At 36.4% G+C, this 21,253-nt stretch overlaps 1 protein-coding gene across 8 annotated transcripts in view; it reads left to right on the forward strand.

Moving 5' to 3' along the window:
• The window catches only part of UBR3 (ubiquitin protein ligase E3 component n-recognin 3), a 239,416-nt gene that overhangs the window by 46,091 nt on the left and 172,072 nt on the right, over positions 1-21,253 (forward strand). For all 8 annotated transcript variants that reach the window (XR_015255298.1, XM_086718866.1, XM_086718860.1 and 5 more), the window contains 2 exons: positions 290-433; positions 966-1,015. Coding sequence is in view for 7 of the 8 variants with exons in the window: in XM_086718866.1 (XP_086574992.1) it covers positions 290-433; positions 966-1,015 (194 nt within the window). In the remaining variant the exon portion in view is untranslated. The remainder of the gene's footprint in view (positions 1-289; positions 434-965; positions 1,016-21,253) is intronic.

Below are 21,253 nucleotides of genomic sequence, written 5' to 3' on the forward strand. Positions count from 1 at the left end.
TTTCTCTGCCATGAGTTTTCAGGTTCCTTGAAGGCAGGAATTATACCCTTATTAATCTGTGTACCTCTTGTGCCTTGCTTATAATCTCTGGCATATTTTACATTTGTTACCTAGTAGATTTTATTATTTGTTATAAACATGCCGTGCAGTTTTGCCTGAAGCTGTTTTATATTATTCATTCTAGGGTTCTCCTGCCATTAGAATATTCAGCTCTTTTATACATATATTAGTTACTGAGGTTGCTTTACTTATATTTTGAATGGAATTTTTTTCTGATTTTAAATATTAGGTCTTGGAGAAAATGCTTGTGCAAAGAAAAGTCATGAAAAGTACCTTATAGCTCTGAAGAGCTCTGGACTTACGTATCCCGAGGATAAACTTGTATACGGTCTACAGGAACCATCAGCTGGCACTAGCACTCTGGCAGTGCAAGGTTTGTCTGTTTAATTTGAACAGTGGTGACTTTTCTGTGTTAAAACAGAAAGACCCTCACACTTGACTTGTTGTTGGAGAAATTTAATGTGTCATTCCTTGGTGGTAAACATGTAGAAGCAAGAAAGAATAGATTGGCCAAAGAAGAGAATGCATTTCTTAAATGGAATTTGGTTGTTTATTTAAGCTTCTGTTTTTAACTCATGAAGAAGGTAGCAGTTGCTATTTAAGAGTAGCCCAAAACTTTAGTATCTTAATATTTTAGTAAACAATGATATAAAAAGAAAGAGATCCTTCTGAAACATTATTTGTGATGATTAAATCTGGATTTTCACTACAGATTTCCTTTGAAGTATAAACCTATATTAGGCCCAAATTTATTAAAGATAAATGTTGAACTCTCCCAAGATAACTGTGGGAATGAGTTGTCTTAATGTAACAAAACTTAGCTTTTTGTTTATGTCTCAGAATAATTTTAAAGTAAGGCAATACGTAACAGCTATGAAGGAATTTTTTTTTTTTCCTTTCCAAAGGTTTTGCGGGTGCAACAGGAACTTTGGGACAACTAGATTCTTCAGATGAGGTGACATTTAAAATTTAAAACTTTTTGCAAATAAAAGTTTTAGAACTGTATAGATTTGTGGATGTTATCTAGTTTAAAATTCTCATTTTGTACACAAGGACACTGAAGCCTAGAGTGAAATAATTTAGCCAAGATTGCAAAGTTACTAGCTTTTTACTTCTGGTTTATAATTCATTTCTTTCTTCACAGTTCAAAGTGGGAGATAGAAAGAGATAGCAATTTCTCCTAGGAAGATATCCCCATGTTGACCCAAATTATCCTATATACAATGAAATTGTTTTAAGAAATTTAGCTTAGTCTAGAACAGTGTATTAAAAGAGTATAAAATGTAACTGCTTAAAAAAATGTAACTGCTTTTCCAATTTCATAACAAGCTATACCTTATATGTTATATCTTATTTTAAAAAGCAGGGAAATGGGCTGTCAGTTTGAAATTTCAACTTTTATAGTACTTACTAGCCAAATAGTAGTGTTTATTAAATATGTCTGATAAATCCTTTAGAACATTCATATATTTTATTAATATACAACTTATAAGGGATCAAATATACAAATATTTGTGTACAATTTTGATGCTTATGAAATTTAAATTTCACATTTTTCTAAAATTATACATTTAATGATTAAAATTTATTTATTTTTTGATGTTTGTTTTTGAGAGAGAGACAGAGAGAGAATGAGAGAGAGAGAGAGCATGAGCAGGGGAGGGACAGAGAGAGAGACACACACAGAACTGGAAGCAGATTTCAGGCTCTGATCTGTCAGCACAGAGCCCAGTGCGGTGCTCAAACCCATGAGCCACGAGGCTTGAACCCACAAGCTGTGAGATCCTGAGATGAGTCAAAGTCAGATACTTAACCAACTGAGCCACTCAGGCGCCCCAGTGATTAAAATTTAAAACCTAAAAATTGTGTTATATTAAAACATACACTTTTTCTTTGAAAACCCATTTTGATTTGAAAATATCACATGAACTAAGAAAAATATCCTTTTTGAAAACATGATTTCTGTTATTGATGTCTTGTAATTGATTTAATGCCTTATAATTTGAACTTCCTGGTAGTATTTTTCCCCTCTAAAAAGGCTCTCACAAAATGCAACATTTTATGGAGTCCCTTTTTGGACAGTTTCAAAGAGTTTTCAACAAATTGGAGAGACAATTTCATAGGCTGTTTACAAGTTTGACTCTGGAATTAGAGTGCCTGGGTTTGTTTCTGGCTCCTGTACCAATTAGTAGTGTGACTTTAGGCAAGTGTCCTAACTTCTCCATGGCTAAATTTCCTCTTCTGCAAAATGGAGGTGATAATAGTATTATTGCCAGGAGTTATTATGAGGATTGAATGAGTTCATATATGAAAGCACTTAAACTAGTGCCTGGCATATTGTGAACACTGTATATGTGTCTGTTAAATAAGTTAAAATAAAATCATAAAAAAATTAAATTTAAAATCATTAAAAATAGTGCAAATGGTTAGCTAAAACTTTTGTTTTTTTTAACTTTAAAGATAAGTTACAAAGAACATTGCTATAATGATGAATTGGAAAACTTGTATTTAAAATAGATTCTCAAAAGTACATATAAACATTATTCATTATTCCAACCAAAATAATAATAATTCCATTTCGAAGCTAGTGGAGGGGAGTGATGGAGGTAGGAATACTAATTGTTCTTATGTCAAAGAAGGAAGAGATTGGATAATAGACATGTGGTTTCAAATGACTTACTCTTCTTTCCATAAGGGCATTTTATGGGGAGGCAAAATGGCCTCTAAAAAGGCAAGATCTGGGAATACTAGGAGTTGAATATGAATGGGTGCATGGACATTTTTGGTTTAAAGCCAGCCAGATAGGAAAGGAGCCTTGTCTATTGTCAGTAGAAACTTTAGAAAATAGTTGCATAATGAAATGGTTTAGTGATGTTACAGAACACTTTTAAAGATAATCTAAACATTTTATGTGATTTAGAACAATAAAAACCTATACTTACGTTATATGATGGGATAAAATTTTCGTATTATTTTAGCATACCTAGCATTATGCATCTAACAGCCATGCTAATAATTCTGCTTTACTTCCATGAATTGAACTTTAATTCTGGGCATGTAGAAAACTGATGTTCAACATAGATCCTTTTCCTCTGTCTAAGGAAAGTAGTAACAGTCATTTTGTCTTGGCCTAAACTCTCCAGATTGCCTTTTTAAACTGCCAGGGGAGATTTTAATTGTATATAACTGCATTACAATAACACTGTATTTTATGGTAGGGTGCTAGAAGGAAATCCTTTTGTGTATGTGTGTGTGTGGGGGGGGGTGGGGGTGGAGAGAGAAGTAATTTTTGCGGGGGTATCAGAGGATTTGAAATATGGCTTTTCTTTGTTCATTACCATTGCTTCTAGTCTGTCCTTAGATCTTCTGTTCCTCTGTTCTTTCCTCTTGGATTCTTTGTTTCAGCAACTTTTTGTGTGTGATATGGTTTTATTACAATAATATGTAATATTTTGTTCCTTCATTATGATTGTGTGTCAGTGTGAGTATCATATTAAAAACATCTTGATGGTGACAGCTTCAAAATACTTCATTTCTTCTATCCTCAAAATACATCATTTTTTGAGAGTATCTGAGAAGAATTACTGTTAGAGCATGTGATACATATTTAACTTATGTATTTAAAAGTACTTTAGACTTTTTCACCTTTAAATCACATTTTATAATTAAAATTTTAATCTCTTTAAAAGTACTTTTTGTAATTTACATATTTTTTTTAGTTTATATATTTTCTTAATATATGTGTTTATTATATTTTCATAAAAATGGGGTAATTCGGGCATTTGCAGACTTAAAGAGTTTCAAGTGAGTTGTTTAGCTGGAAGTGCATTGAAGGGCTATCTATTTTAGTTTTTCTTTAAGAGAACCTTGGGCTTTAGAGTTAGGAAGACCTTAGTTTGAATTTTCTTTCATAATCTCGCTCTGCTTTTGCCAGGTTATTTAACTTCCGAACATCCATTTTCTCTTGGAGAAGTGAAGGTGATTATGTTACGATTAAATGGGATAACGTATAAAGTACCTATCATGGATTAGACATAGAGTAGACTCTTGATAAATGTTTTTGTCTGAGTACTTCATGTGAGAAGTGGTTCAAATACATGAATTTTTGAGCTGTTGTGGGTCATATTATATACATTTCTATTTATTGTTCCGGAGGAAATAGTTTGCTAAAGCATGTTTTAAAAGAATGAAGTTTATTTTTATTTTTATATTTATTTATTAAACACATTTTATTTTTTTCATATTACCTGTCAAATTTTCTTTGGCAAATTTACCCCATATACCAAATATTCAATTTAGAGCTTAGTTTATATTTATATAACTGAATGCCATTCACCAAGATACCTTTCTCTAACCCCTAATGGTTTATTTATTTATTTATTTTTTATAATTTACATCTAAGTTAGCACATGGTTCAACAATGATTTCTGGAATAGATTCCATAAGCCCCTTACCCATTTAGCCCATCCACTCCTCCCCTAACCCCTCCAGCACACCTCTGTTCTCTATAAGAGTCTTTTATGTTTTGTCCCTCTCCCTGTTTTTATATTATTTTTGCTTCCCTTCTCTTATGTTCATCTGTTTCGTACCTTAAAGTCCTTTTATCAGTGAAGTCATATGATATTTGCCTTTCTCTGACTAAATGCACTTAGCATAATACCCTCTAGTTCCAGCTGCGTAGCTGCAAATGGACAAATGAAGTTTATTTTATTTATTTATTTATTTTTTTAATTTTTTTTTTTTAACGTTTATTTATTTTTGAGACAGAGAGAGACAGAGCATGAACGGGGGAGGGGCAGAGAGAGAGGGAGACGCAGAATCGGAAGCAGGCTCCAGGCTCTGAGCCATCAGCCCAGAGCCTGACGCGGGGCTCGAACTCACGGACCGCGAGATCGTGACCTGAGCTGAAGTCGGACGCTTAACCGACTGAGCCACCCAGGCGCCCCTGAAGTTTGTTTTTAAAAATTTAATTGAGATATTACCTAAATAATGCACAAATACATTGTAGTTGTTTTCCAGACAGTTCAGATAGAGTAAAAGTCCTTTCTCTATCCTCACTAGCACCAGCTCTTCTTTGGGTAACTACAGTTAATAGTTCGGATGTCCTCGACAGACCTTTTTCCATGGAGTTAAATAACCATATGTTTACAGAAATGTGTGTGTGTGCATGTGTGTAAATAAAAGGTGTTGTGCTATTTTATGGCCTTCTTTTATTTACTGCAAAGTGTATTGTGTAGATCCATCTTTGTCAGTACTGTTCTTTCCATTTGCTGTACAGTAATCTGGGATATGAATAAACTAGTTTGTCCAATCATTTCTTTAATTTGCAGTTTTTTCTTACAAGGTGCAGTACTTACATCTCTTTTTATGCAGATGTGCAGATAGTTTTCTAAGGTGGAATTAAGTCACAGGATATGCATATCTTAAATTTTAATAGATTATATTTTTCTGATTATAAAAATCACGCATACTTAAAATGAAAAATGTAGAAAAGTGTAAAAATAAGATCATTACTTAGGACTAATTGTAGAAGAGTTTTAGTAATAAAGTCAAGAAATTTCCTATTTTAAGATTATAATCACAATTTTTTATATAAAAACACTTATTTTTATTGATTTGTATACCACAAGGTCTTTGCTTTTTGGTTCTGAACACATTTTCAAATCTTGAGCTGGAAACAGAAAAATCAGGGGCTCTTGGGTGTCTCAGTCAGTTAAGCATCCAAGTTGATCTTGGCTCAGGACATGATCTCATGGCTTGTGAGATCGAGCCCCACATTGGGTTCTGTGCTGATAGCATGGAGCCTACTTAAGATTCTCTCTTTCCTCTTCTCTGTGCCTCTCCTCCACTCACGTGAATTCTGTCTCAAACAAACAAACAAAAAAATAGAAAAGTCATATAGGACAACAAAAACAAAAATGAGAATTAGGAAGGGGCAATTTGGTGGTTATAAAAATTACTAATGCTAGAGCTAAAAGAAACCTTAAAGTGCATTTTGCCTAACTTTCTTATCAATGAAGAAGCTGAATTCCATGGAAATAACAGGTTCACTCAAGCTAGTGAATTTCAGCTCTAGTTAGTAGAGTTGGAAATGGACTCTAGGTCTTCTGTCTAGTTGGTTTAGAGTTCTTTCTATAAAGCAGATAAACTGCTGATTAATTACTATTACTGTGCAGCAAATTTCTCCTAAACTTTGTGGCTTAAAACTGTTCTATTTCTTTTTCCTTACAATTTTATGACTCAGGAAATTGGGAACTGTATAGTTTGGCATTTCTCACTTGGGTTACCTCATGCAATTCTAGTTAGTTATTGCCAACAACTAACTGCATTGCAACTGTAGTCATCTAAGGCTCAGCTGTGGTAGAGATATAAGGTGGTCACTGACAGGCCTAAGAGTTGATTGCTGACTGTCCCCAGGGAACTCAGCTGGCTTTTCATTGGAGTGACTACCTGTGGCTTCTCTAGCATGGGGTCTCAAGTTGTTACATAGTTACTGGCTTCTCCCAGATTGAGCAGCTGGGGAGCAGAATCTGTACAGGCTTTTCTGAGCTAGCTTTGTAAATTACAGTGTCCTTTCCAGCTACATTTTATTAGTTGTGAGTTGTGAAGGTGGGCCCAGAGTCAGTGGGAGGGAACATAGATCTCACCTTTACAGGGAGGATATCAAAGAATTTGTAAACACATGTTTAAAACTTCCGTAACCAAGATGTGATGTCCACCATTGTTTTCCCTGGATTCTCTTGATATCCAAAATAATGACTAACAAACCAACAATTGATTAAAGATTTTTCCATCTATTCAGTCATTTTTTTTTTTTTTTTTTTTGGTTGGAAAAACTATCACATGATAATGAAACACCACTGCAATCAAAAATGACTTTTGTAGGAGTTTTCCTTAAGTGTAATAGTTACTGTGGTACATCAAGAAAATGAAAGCTTATATTTACGATTATAAGATATTTTTTTAAAAGGTGATGAAAAAGAATGAAATCTTGCCATTTGCAGCAACGTGGATGAAACTGGAGGGTGTTACGCTAAGTGAAAGAAGTCAGTCAGAGAAAGACAGATATCATGTGATTTCACTCATATGTGGAATTTGAGAAACTTAACAGATGACCATAGGGGAAGGGGAGGAAAAAATAAGTTACAGAGAGGCAGACCATAAGAGACTTTAAATATATATATATATTTATTTTTTATTAACTTGTTTTATTTTTTATTTTTTATTTTTTATTTTATTTATTTATTTTTTTTTTAATTTTTTTTTTTTCAACGTTTTTTATTTATTTATGGGACAGACAGAGACAGAGCATGAACGGGGGAGGAGCAGAGACGGAGGGAGACACAGAATCGGAAACAGGCTCCAGGCTCCGAGCCATCAGCCCAGAGCCCGACGCGGGGCTCGAACTCACGGACCGCGAGATCGTGACCTGGCTGAAGTCGGACGCTTAACCGACTGCGCCACCCAGGCGCCCCTATTTTTTATTTTTTAAAATTTATATCCAAATTAGCATATAGTGCAACAGTGATTTCAGGAGTAGATTCCCTAGTGCCCCTTACCCATTTAGCCCATCCCCCCTCCCACAACCCCTCCCGTAACCCTCAGTTCTCCATATTTATGAGTCTCTTACGTTTTGTCCCCCTCCCTGTTTTTATATTATTTTTGTTTCCCTTCCCTTATGTTCATCTGTTTTGTCTCTTAAAGTCCTCATATGAGTGAAGTCATATGATTTTTGTCTTTCTCTAATTTCACTTCGCATCATATCCTCTAGTTCCATCCATGTAGTTGCAAATGGCAAGGTTTCATTCTTTTTGATTGACGAGTAATACTCCATTGTATATACATACCACATCTTCTTTATCCATTCATCCATTGATGGACATTTGGGCTCTTTCCATACTTTGGCTATTGTTGATAGTACTGCTATAAACATGGGGGTGCATGTGTCCCTTCGAAACAGCACACCTGTATCCCTTGGGTAAATGCCTAGTAGTGTAATTGCTGGGTCGTAGGGTAGTTCAATTTTTAGTTTTTTGAGGAACTTCCATACTGTTTTCCAGAGTGGCTGCACCAGCTTGCATTCCCAGAGAGACTCTTAAATACAGAGAACAAACTGAGGGTTGATGGAGAGTGGTGGAGAGGGGAAAATGGGTGATGGGCATTGAGGAGGGCACTTGTTGGGATGAGCACTGGGTGTTGTATATAAGTGATGAATCACAGGAATCTACTCCTCAAGCCAAGACTACACTGTATGTCAAGTAACTTCACAAATAAATTAAAAAAAAAATTGTATTTACCTTTGTGAACTCTTTTTTTTTTTAACTCTGTAAAGGAGAAAGTTGATGAAGGGATAAGATAGAGTATGATAGAAGAGTACCTAGATATACATTTTCTTGAACAAATACCTATTTATGCCATTTCAAAATTTCATTAAGGCTTTTTTTTTTTTTTTTTAATTTTTTTTTTTCAACGTTTTTTATTTTATTTTTTGGGACAGAGAGAGACAGAGCATGAACGGGGGAGGGGCAGAGAGAGAGGGAGACACAGAATCGGAAACAGGCTCCAGGCTCCGAGCCATCAGCCCAGAGCCCGACGCGGGGCTCAAACTCACGGGCCGCGTGATCGTGACCTGGCTGAAGTCGGACGCTTAACCGACTGTGCCACCCAGGCGCCCCTCCATTAAGGCTTTTAAAGCTATATTACATTTTTTTTTCCAACCATAGGCACAAATGGTATATTTGCTTTTAGTATTTATATTTGAAATTTAATGAAGACCTGGGTATTATTTAAGGATTGGAGTTTCTACACTCTTACCCTACAGGCCCATGAGATTATTGAGCAAACTCTTTTCATGATTTCATTCTTGTAACTTAACAAATGGTATGAAAAGACAGGATGAGAAGAGAGCAGTGATGTTTTAATTACTACTATAGAGAAGTGATTATAACAACTAAAAATGTTTTAAGAATTTAGAATTGGAGAGACTCTAGAGGTAAGGTACTCTTAACCACTTTGTTTTAAAAATGAAGAAACAGATTTGGAACTATAACAGCAGCAAGATTTCTATTTGTAAAGTTTTATTTGAATGAGGGTATATATTGCAGTCTACTTAAAGTATATTATTCATACAAGTTGTGTCAGATATTTGTCCCCGCTGTCCCTAGAGTAACAGAACATTATGTACTCAGCAGTGCTATTTATACACATGACATTCTTCATGCTACTTACTACTACTTACTCTTTTTTTGTATAGCTCATATGAAATAGGAGTAGAAAATGTTGTTTGTGTTGTATGCCACTGAAAAGAAAATAAGCACATTTAACTTTACAGAGTATTTTTAAATTTATATTTGTATTTTTTGTTTACATTTATTTATAACCATCAGATAATTCAGTTCAAAAGAATTATCTCTGTAATATATGTACCTGGGTCTAATTAGAGAATTTATCAGAGAAAATAGTATCTTTTAGATGAAGATAACGTTGTAAGGAAAGATTATATTCACTGTGGCCATTACCATAGCAGTGTCCATTTATCTGTATGCAGTGAACAGATCATTAATTTCTGTGGCACTGACGTACTTAGCTGTTCATACAAATGAAAACATTTAAGACACTTTTCCCTCTGTGAAACTGTAAAAATATGAAAAATTGAAATATAGAAAAAAGTATAAAAAAAGAAAACATTTACCTTCAGCTGTACCATCCAGAGATAACCATTGTTGATTTGTTTTTTTACTTCTAGTTCTTTTTTCTTCTTACTCTTATATAACTGAGAAATAATCACCCAGCAAAATAAGTTACTATATAAATATGTTCTCAATACTCTTGCCTTTATTCAAGACAGAATCCAAATGAACAGTTAAAAAACGAATTTGTCAAACTGTAGCAAAAACAGGATTATTGAAATTGAAAGTCAGAGTTGCTTTTCATAAATTAATAGGTAAGGGAAAAAATTATTTTTAGTTTTGGAGGTGTAAGAGTGGGGTAGGGAATCATAGAAACTTTTGGTTGGGAAGGCCTTAGAAATGTCTATTGTATTTCTTTTCCAGTGCAGGAATTGATTTTACAACATTCCTGATAGTTGGTAAGCCTTTTCATAAACACTTCGAGTGATAGGTAGTTTACCTAGTTCTGAGGCAACTTGTTCTTTTGTTTGATAGCTCTAATTATTAGGAAGTTCTTCTCAATACTGTGCCAAAATTCTATAATTTTCACACATTTCTTATTTTTTCCTGTAGAAAGATGTTTGTTTTTACTTCCATAAGATGCCTCTTTAAATATTTAGCTTTAGTTATTTAATATTCTCTGCTGTACATACCTTTTTTCTTTTTTTAACCTATTCACTCCCTTTTAAATCTGTGATCTAATTCAGTATACAATCATAGGCTATCTTTCAATAAGCATACTGTTTGTTAAGGTCTCAAGTTTTTTTTTGTTAGCCTTCTAGCAGCTGTGCTAGACTGTTCACAGGAGCCCAGTGGTGAAAAATAAAATGCTTAGGTTTGACCCTCTCACTCCCCAACACTTAAAGCTGACAAGTTAGAGTTTCCTCTCTGCTTTGTATTTGTAGAATTGATTTAAAGTAAACAATCTGATTGTAGTGGCTTACTTAAATCTTTATTTCATTTTATTGTTTTAGCCCCTCAGGATCTTTGGATTTTAGTTTTATAACCTGCTATGTTAAATATTCCTTTTAGCCATGTATATTCTTTTTTTTTAATTTAAATTTTAACTTACAGTGCAGTATTGGTTTCAGGAGTAGAACTTAGTGATTCATCACTTACATATAACACCCAGTGCTCAACATGACAGGTGCCCTCCTTAATACCTGTGACCCATTTAGCCCATCCCCCCACCCACCTCCCAACATCAACTCTCCATTTGTTCTCTATAAAGAGTCTCTTATGGTTTGTTTCCCTCTCTCTCCCTTTCTCCCCCTCTCCCTCATCTGTTTTCTTAAATTCCACGTATGAGTGAAATCATATGATATTTGTCTTTCTTTGATTTGTTTTGCCTAATACATTCTGGCTTCATCCACATTGTTGCAAATGACAAGATTTCATTCTTTTTGATGGCTGAGTAATATTCCATTGTATTTATACACCACATCTTCTTTATCCATTCATCAGTTGCTGGGCATTTGGGCTCTTTTCATAGTTTGGCTATTGTTGTTAATGCTGCTATTAACATTGGGGTGCATGTACCCCTTTAAATCTGTATTTTTGTATCCTTTGGGTAAATACCTAATAGTGTGATTGTTGGATCCTGGGGTTTAAGTTCTATTTTTAACTTAAAAAATTTTTTTTAAGTTATTTTTTTAATGTTTATTGTATTGTATTGTATTGTATTGTATTGTATTTTACTTTACTTTACTTTATTTATTATTATTTTTTTAAGACAGAAAAACAGAGCATGAACAGGGGAGGGGCAGAGAGAGATGGAGACACAGAATCTGAAGCAAGCTCCAGGCTCTGAACTGTCTGCACAGAGCCCATTGTGGGGCTTGGACTCACAAGCTATGAGATCATGACCTGAGCTGAAGTCACAGGCTTAACTGACTGAGCCATTCAGGCACCCCTATTTTTAACTTTCTGAGGAACCTCCTTGCTGTTTTCTGGAGTGGCTTGCACCAGTTTGCATTCCTGCCAACAGTGTAAGGGGGGCCCCCCTTTCTCCGCATCCTTGCTAATATCTGTTGTTTCCTGTGTTGTTAGTTTAAGCCATTCTGACAGGTGTGAGTTGGTATCTCATTGTGGTTTTGATTTGTATTTTCCTGATGAAGAGCGATGTTGAGCATCTTTTCATGTGTCTGTTAGCCATCTGGATGTCATCTTTGAAAAAGTGTCAGTTCATGTCTTTTGCCTCTCTCTTAACTGTGTTGTTTTTTGGGTGTTGAGTTTGATAAGTTATTTGTAGATTTTAAACACTAACCCTTTATCAGATACTCATTTGCAAATATCTTCTCCCATTCTAGGCTGCCTTTAGTTTTGTTGATTGTTTCTTTAGCTGTGCAGAAGCTTTTTATCTTGATGAAGTCCCAATAGTTCATGTTTGCTTTTGTTTCCCTTGCCTTCAGCGACATGTCTAGTAAGAAGTTGCTCTCTGGCTGAAATCAAAGAGGTTTCTGCCTGTGTGATCCTCTAGGATTTTGATGGTTTCCTGTTAGGTCTTACATCCATGTTGAGTTTATATTTGTGTATGGTGTAAGAAAGTAAGTGGTCCAGGTTCATTCTTCTGCATGTCATTGTCCAGTTTTCCCAACCCCATTTGTTGAAGACACTGCCTTTTTCATTGGGTATTCTTTCCTGCTTTATTGATGATTAGTTGACCATATAGCTGTGGGTCCATTTCTGGGTTTCTATTCTGTTCCATTGATCTTTGTGTCTGTTTTTGTGCCAATGCCATACTGTCTTGATGCCCACAGCTTTCTAATATAGCTTGATATCTGGAATCATGAAACCTCCTATTTTGTTTTTCTTTTTCAGGATAGCTTTGGCTATTCAGGGTCTTTTGTGCTTCCATACAAATTTTAGGGTTGGTTGTTCTAGCTCTATGAAAAATGCTGATGGTATTTTTATAGGGATTGCATTAAATGCGTAGGTTGCTTTAGGTAGTAGTATAAACATTTTAACAATGTTTGTTCTTCCAACCCATGAGCATGGAATGCTTTTCCATTCTTTGTGTGCTCTTTAATCTCTTTCATAAGTGTTCTATAGTTTCAGATCTTTTATTTTTTTGTTTTTAATTTAAATCCAAGTTAGTGTAATAGTGATTTTGGGATGGAATTTAGTGATTCATCATTTGTATATAATACCCAGTGCTCATCCTAACAAGTGTCCTTCTTAATGCCCCTCTCCCATTTAGTCCATCCCCCCACCCAGCACCCTTCCACCAACCCTCAGTTTGTTCTCTGTGTTAAGAGTCTCTTACGGTTTGTCTCCCTCTCTGTTTTAATATTATTTTTGCTTCCCTTCCCTTATGTTCATCTGTTTTGTATCTTAAATTCCACAAAAGAGTGAAATCATATGATATTTGTCTTTCTCTGACTAATTTCGCTTAGCATAATACCCTCCACTTCCATCCACGTTGTTATAAATGACAAGATTTCATTCTTTTTGATCGCCGAGTAATATTCCATTGTACCTATGATGGAATACACATCTTCTTTATCCATTCATCAGTCAGTGGACATCTGGGCTCTTTTTCAGACTTTGGCTATTATAGATAGTGCTGCTATAAACATTGGGGTGCACGTGCCCCTTCAAAACAGCATTCCTGTATTTTTTTTTTCTAATTTTCAATGTTTATTTATTTTTGAAGGAGAGAGAGACAGAGCGTGAGCCAGGGAGGGGCAGAGAGAGAGGGAGACACAGAATCCGAAGCAGTCTCCAGGCTCTGAGCTGTCAGCACAGAGCCCAATGTGGGGTTCGAACTCACGGATGTGAGATCTTGACCTGAGCCAAAGTCGGATGCCCAACTGACTGAGCCACCCAGCCGCCTAGCATTCCTGTATTCTTTGGACAAATACCTAGTAGTGCAATTGCTGGGTCATAGGGTAGTTCTATTTTGAATTGTTGAAGAACCTCCATACTGTTTTCCAGAGTGGCTGCACCAGTTTGCATTGCCAGCAGCAGTGTAAAAGAGTTCCTCTTTCTCTGCATCCTTGCCAACATCTGTTTTTACCTGAGTTTTTTATTTTAGCCATTCTGTCAGGCGTGAGGTGGTATCTCATTGTGGTTTTGATTTGTATTTCCTGACGATGAGTCATGTTGAGCATTTTTTCATGTGTCTGTTAGCCTTCTGGATGTCTTCTTTGGAAAAGTGTCTATTCATGTCTTTTTCCTGTTTCTTCACTGGATTATTTGTTTTTTGCGTGTTGGGTTTGATAACTTCTTTATGGATTTTGGATATTAACCCTTTATCAGATATGTCATTTGCCAATATCTTTTCCCATTCTGTCAGTTGCCTTTTCGTTTTGCTGATTGTTTCCTTTGCTGTGCAGAAGCTTTTTGTCTTGATGAGGTCCCAATAGTTCATTTTTGCTTTTGTTTCCCTTGCCTCCGGAGACATGTCAAGAAGTTGCTGCAACTGAAGTCAAAGAGGTTTTTGCCTGTGTTCTCCTCTAGGATTTTGATGGTTTCCTGTCTTAGGTCCGGGTCTTTCATCCATTTGAGTTGATTTTTGGGTATAGTGTAAGAAAGTGGTCCAGGTTCTTTTTTCTGGATGTTGCTGTCCAGTTTTCACAACACCACTTGCTGAAGAGACTCTTTTGTCTATTGGATATTCTCTCCTTCTTTATCAAAGATGAGTTGGCCATACATTTGTGGGTCTATTTCTGGGTTCTCTATTCTGTTCCATTGATTTATGTGTCTGTTTCTGTGCCAGTACCATAATGTCTTGATGATTACAGCTTTGTTATACAGCTTGAGGTCTGGAATTGTGATGCCTCCAGCTTTGGTTTTCTTTTTCAGGATTGCTTTGGCTATTCAGGGCCTTTTCTGATTCCATACAAATTTTAGGTTTGTTTGTTCTAGGCCTGTAAAGAATGCTGGTGTTATTTTGATAGGGATTGCATTGAATATGTAGATTGTTTTGGGTAGTATCATGTTCTTCCAATCCATGAGCATGGAATGTTTTGCCATTTTTTTTGTCTTCTTCAATGTCTTTCATAACCTTTATCTGTAGTTTTCAGTATATAGATTTTTCACCTCTTTTGTTAGGTTTATTCCTAGGTATTTTATGTTTTTTGGTGCAATTGTAAATGCAACCGATTCCTTGATTTCTCTTTCTGCTGCTTCATTATTGGTGTATAGAAATGCAACTGATTTCTGTACATTGATTTTATATCCTGTAACCTTGTTGAATTCCTGTATCACTTCTGGCAGTTTTTTGGTGAAGTCTTTTGGGTTTCCCACATAGAGTATCATGTCATCTGTGAAGAGTGGAAGTTTAACTTCCTCCTTGCCAATTTGGATGCTTATTTGTTTGATTTGTTGGATTGCTGAGGATAGGACTTCCAATACTATGTTGAATAGCAGTGGTAAGAGTGGACATCCTTGTTATGTTCCTGAACCTTAAGGGGAGAGCCCTCAGTTTTTCCCCATTGAAGATGATATTAGCTGTGGGTCTTTTGTATAATGCTTTGATGATCTTTTGGTATGATACTTCCATCCCTACCTTCTTGAAGGTGTTTATCAGGAAAAGATGCTGTTTTTTTTTTTTTTTTTTGCCAGATGCTTTCTCTGCAACTATTGAGAAGATCATGTGGTTCTTTTTCTTTCATTTATTAATGTGATGTATCACATTGCTTGATTTGCAGATATTGAACCAGCCCTGAATCCTAGCAATAAAACCCACTTGATTAAGTGGATTAATCCCACTTAATGTATTGCTGGGTCTGGTTTACTAGTGTCTTGTTGAGAATTTTTGCATCCATGTTCATTAGGGAAATTGGTCTGTAGTTCTCCTTTTTAGTGGGGTCTTTGTCTGGTTTTGGAATCCAGGGTATTGCCTCGTAGAATGAATTTGGAAGTTTTCCTTCCATTTCTATTCTTTTTGGAACAGCTTCAAAAGAATGGGTGTTACTTCTTTTTAAATTTTTAAAAAATGCTTATTTATTTTTGAGACAGAGACAGCACACGAGTTGGGGAGGGGCAGAGAGAGAGGGAGACGCAGAATCTGAAGTGGGCTCCAGACTCTGAGCTGTCAGCACAGAGCCTGATGTGGGGCTTGAACCCACGAACCGTGAAATCATGACCTGAGCTGAAGTCAGATGCTTAACAGACTGAGCCACCCAGGTGCCCCATCTCTTCTTAAAATGTTTGGTAGAATTCTCCTGGAAAGCCATGTGGCCCTGGATTCTTATTTTTTGGGAGATTTTTGATTACTGATTGAATTTCTTTACTGGTTATAGGTCTGTTCAAATTTTCTATTTCTTCCTGTTTCATTTTTGGTAGTTTTATATGTTTCTAGGAATTTGTCCATTTCTTTCAGATTGCCCAATTTGTTGGCATATAATTGCTCATAATATTCTCTTATTGTCTGTATTTCTGCAAGGTTGGTTGTAATCTCTTTCATTTGTAATTTTATTTATTTAAGTCCTTTTTTTCTTTTTATCAATCTGGCTAGGGGTTTAAAGAACCCTTCTTTCAAAGAACCATCTGCTGGTTTCATTGTTCTGTTTTTTTGATTTCAATATCGTTGATTTTCTGCTCTAATCTTTATTTTTTCCCTTCTCTGCTGGTTTTGGGCTTTATTTGCTGTACTTTTTCCAGCTCTTTTAGGTGCAAGATTAGGTTATGTATTTGAGACCTTTCTTCCTTCTTTAGGAATGCCTGGATTGCTGTATACTTCCCTCTTATGATCACCTATGTTGCATCCCAGAGGTTTTGGGCTGTCGTGTTTTCATTTTCATTGGCTTCCATGTACTTTTAAATTTCCTCTTTAATTCCTCGTTAGCCCATTCATTCTGTAGTAAGATGTCCTTTAATCTCCAAGTATTCATGGCCTTTCCAAATTTTTTTCTTGTGGTTGATTTCAAGTTTCATAGTGATGTGTTCTGAAAATATGCAAGGTGTGATCTTGATCTTTTTTGTACTTGTTGAGGGCTGATTTGTGACCCAGTATGTGATCTATTCTGGAGAATGTTACATGTGCACTGGAGAAGAATATTTATTCTGCTGCTTTAGGATGAAATGTTCTGAATATATTTGTTAAGTCCATCTGGTCCAGTGTGTCATTCAAGGTCATTCTTTCCTTGTTGACTTTCTGCTTAGATGATCTGTCCATTGCTGTATGTGGAGGTCTTGAACTCCCCTATTATTATGTTATTATTATCAGTGAGTTTATTTATGTTTGTGATTAGTTGATTTATGTATTTGGGTGCCTTCACGTTGCAGGCATAAATATTTTCAAGTCTTAGATCTTCTTGGTGGATAGGCCCCTTAATTATGGTATGATGCCCTTCTTCACCTCTTGTTACAGTCTTTATTTTAAAATCTAGTTTGTCTCGGGGCGCCTGGGTGGCTCAGTCGGTTAAGCATCCGACTTCGGCTCAGGTCATGATCTCGCGGTCTGTGGGTTCGAGCCCCGCGTCGGGCTCTGTGCTGACAGCTCAGAGCCTGGAGCCTGTTTCAGATTCTATGTCTCCCTCTTCCTCTGACCCTCCCCTGTTCATGCTCTCTCTCTGTCTCAAAAATAAATAAATGTTAAAAAAAAATTTTTTTTTTAAATCTAGTTTGTCTAACAGAAGTTTGGCTACTCCAGCTTCCTTTTGACGACCATTTGCATGATAGATGGTTCTCCATCCCCTTACTTTCAATCTGCAGGTGTCTTTAGGTCTAAAATGTGTTTCTTGTAAGCACCATATAGATGGGTCTTGTTTTCTTATCCATTCTGATACCTTATGTCTTTTTTTTTTTATTTTTTTAACTTGTTTTATTTTTTATTTTTTTAAAATTTACATCCATATTAGTTAGTGTATAGTGCAACAATGATTTCAGGAGTAGATTCCTTAGTGCCCTTTACCTATTTAGCCCATTCCCCCTCCCACAATCCCTCCCGTAACCCTCTGTTTGTTCTCCATATTTATGAGTCTCTTCTGTTTTGTTCCCCTCCCTGTTTTTATATTATTTTTGTTTCCCTTCCCTTATGTTCATCTGTTTTGTCTCTTAAAGTCCTCATATGAGTGAAGTCCTATGATTTTTGTCTTTCTCTGACTAATTTCACTTAGCATAATACCCTCCAGTTCCATCCACGTAGTTACAAATGGCAAGATTTCATTCTTTTTGATTGCCGAGTAATACTCCATTATATATATATATATATATATATATATGTATATATATGTATGTATATATATATATGTATATATATGTATGTATATATATATATGTATATATATGTATGTATATATATATATATGTATGTATATATATATATATATATATATATATATATGTATACACACACACACACACACACACACACACACACACACACACACCCACCCACCCACCCCACATCTTTATCCATTCATCCATCGATGGACATTTGGGCTCTTTCCGTACTTTTACTATTGTTGATAGTGCTGTTTTCCGTATTGCTGATGCGCTGCTCTGCTTCGTCCATCCTTGTTGTTGTGGCCTCCCTTCTTGCTATAAACGTGGGGTGCATGTGTCCCTTTGAAAGAGCATACCTGTATCCCTTGGATAAATGCCTAGTAGTGCAATTGCTGGGTCATAGTGCAGTTCTATTTTTAGCTTTTTGAGGAACCTCCATACTGTTTTCCAGAGTGGCTGCACCAGCTTGCATTCCTAACCCTATGTCTTTTGATTGGAGTGTTTAGTCCATTGACATTTAGAGTGAGTACTGAAAGATACAAATTTAGTGCCATCGTGTTGCCTGTAGAGTTAGTGTTTCTGGTGATGTTCTCTGGTCCTTTCTTGTCTTTGTTGCTTTTGGTCTTCTTTGTTTTGTTTCTTTTTTTCTCCACTTAAAATTTCTTGCAGGCTGTTTAGTGGTTATAAATTCTCTTAGTTTTTTTTGACTGGGAAACTCTTTATTTCTCCTTCTATTTTGAATGATAGCCTGCTGGATAAAGAATTCTTGGCTGCATATTTTTCTGATTCACCACATTGAATATATCTCCCACTCCTTTCTTGCCTGCCAAGTTTCTGTGGATAGGTCTGCTGCTAACCTGATCTGTCTTCTCTTCTAGGTTAAGGACTTTTTTTCCCTTTTTGCTTTCATAATTCTTTTCTTGTCTGTGTATTTTATGAATTTGACTATGATACAACCTGATGATGGTCGGTTTTTATTAAATCTAATGGCATTCTCTGTGCTTCTTTGATTTTGATGTCTTAGTCATTCCCCAGATTAGGAAAGTTTTCTGCTATAATTTGCTCACATTAAACCTTCTGTTCCTTTTTCTGTCTCTTCATTTTCTGAGATTCCTATGATTCGGATGTTATTCCTTTCTAATAAGTCACAGAGTTGTATTGTGCTCTTTTGCCTTTTTTCCCCTCTTTTTTTCCTGCTCCATAATACTGTTTTCTGTATTGCTGATTCATTGCTCTGCTTCGTCCATCCTTGCCTTCGTGGCATCCATTCTTGCTTGCATCTCGGTTATAGCATTTTTAATTTTGTCTTGACTAGATTTTACTTGTTTTGTCTCTGCAGAAAGGGATTCTATGGTTTTTTCCAACCCTAGCTAGTATTCTTATTATCATGGTTCTAAATTCTAGTTCAGAAATCTTGCTTATATCTGTGTTGATTAAGCCCCTGGCTGTCATTTTTTCTTGTTCTTTATTTTGGGGTAAATGGGTGAATTCCTTCATTTTTTCATTTTGGAGGAAGAAAAAATTAATAAAATTAAAAAAGTTAAAACAAAAAATCAAACAAGGGAAGCTAGATCCTAGTTGTGTTTTGGTCAAGAAGTTGAAAGAAGCTTGATAGAATAGAGAAAAAAGACAGAAAAGAAAAAACAGGTAAGAAAATATTTAAAAATTAAAAAAAATTTTATGGGGTGCCTGGGTGGCTCAGTTGGTTAAGTGTCTGACTGGGTGGCTCAAGTCATGCCCTCACGGTTCATGGGTTTGAGCCCCGTGTCAGGCTCTGTGCCATCAGCTTGCAGCCTTGAGCCTTTTTCAGATTCTGTGTCTCCCTCTTTCCTTGCCCCTCCCCCACTCAAACACGTGCCCTCTCTTTCTCCCTCAAAAATAAATAAACACTAAAAAATTGTATATAATAGAATAAAATGAACTAAGGGAAATGAAACAGTAAAAATTTCAAAAAATAATGAAAAAAATAAAAAAATTAAAAAAAGAAAATAAAAATAAAATTCTTTATTTCCTTATCCAAGTCTAAGAAAAGAGTGGGGAAAAAAAAAAAAAACCAAGAAAAACAATTTAAACAAAATCAGAAGCAACAAAAACCCAAAAACAAAACCACAACAACCTAAATAAATGAACAAGCAAACAGAATGAAACCCGAAGGAAGTTACACCTAGGTTACCCTGGATTTCAAACTATGTAGTAATCTATAGTCCATAGTTAGCAGGGGGAGGGACTTGTGTGTCTTCTAGGGGATGTGCTTGGAGGGTGCAGTTGGGTGGGGCTTGGTGTAATGACTCCGTTCTTCACTAGGTGGCACTGCTTAGCTTGCTGGGATGATTAGTGTGGCTTGTGCTAGAGAGGTGGAAATGGCTTCACCCAGCTCCCTTGTCTCTGGCATAGGAACTTCCCATTCTCACTGACTCATGATCAAGCACCCCTCCTCCTTTGTCTCAGGCCTCCCTCTACTCCCTGCCCCTACCCTGTCCATATCCAGTCCATCTGCCTGCCAGGCAGTACCTCCCTCCAGAGTTTTATCTTAGGTGGGGTTGCGTTTCAAAACCCCACACTCCAGAGGCCCTTGCTGCTTGGACTTGTGCCAAATCTCTGGTGCAAGATCTCGCTGAGCAATGGCTGGGTGCCAGCTTGCTCCAGAAAATGTGATTGTGCAGTGACAGTTTCAGAGATTATGGCAAATCACAACACAGCCGGAACCAGGTTTCTCCGCACTCTGGTGTCTTTGTCCCAGTAGTAGCAAACATGGCTGCTCTCTGGGGTCTTCTGGGATCTTTGCCTTTGGTGAAGCCATATGACTTCTATCAGATGCCTTCCAAGGGGGGAACTGCTTCTCCCCATGTGGCACACTGACCCCTCAGACCTTGCTGCCTGCTTCTTGGGATTTGCCCTACTTCCTCACCAGAACACCACCAAGCACTGAGCTCCAAACCGTCAGACTCTGCTCTCCAGTGTTTTATAGGATCCTGGTGGTATTGAAACCCTCTCCTTTCTTCCCATCAGTGGTTTTGGGGAACAAGTTGCTTGTTCAGTCCCCTGTGAGTGTTTTCACTTCTTTCTCTCTAACTCCTGCTACTTTTGGGAAGTGTTTTTTCCTGCACTCTCCTGATGTGCTTCATTCTCCACCTTTGTCTGTCTTCTTTCCAAAAAAACCCAGCTGTTTATCCTTCTCAGCTTTTCTCTCTCCCAGTTCACCTCTCTGCACTGTGTCCCTGCTGAGTTCTGTGGCTCAAGTCATGCAGATAGTTGTGTTCATCCTCAAATTAATTTCCTAGGGTGCAAATGGTTTGGTGCTGATCTAGCTGCGTTTTAGGAATGAGGCAAGCTGAGGGTCTTTGTGCTGC

The sequence above is a fragment of the Puma concolor genome, chromosome C1 (assembly GCF_028749965.1).
Source record: "Puma concolor isolate L17-30 chromosome C1, mPumCon1.1.hap2, whole genome shotgun sequence".
Taxonomy (NCBI): Eukaryota; Metazoa; Chordata; class Mammalia; order Carnivora; family Felidae; genus Puma; species Puma concolor.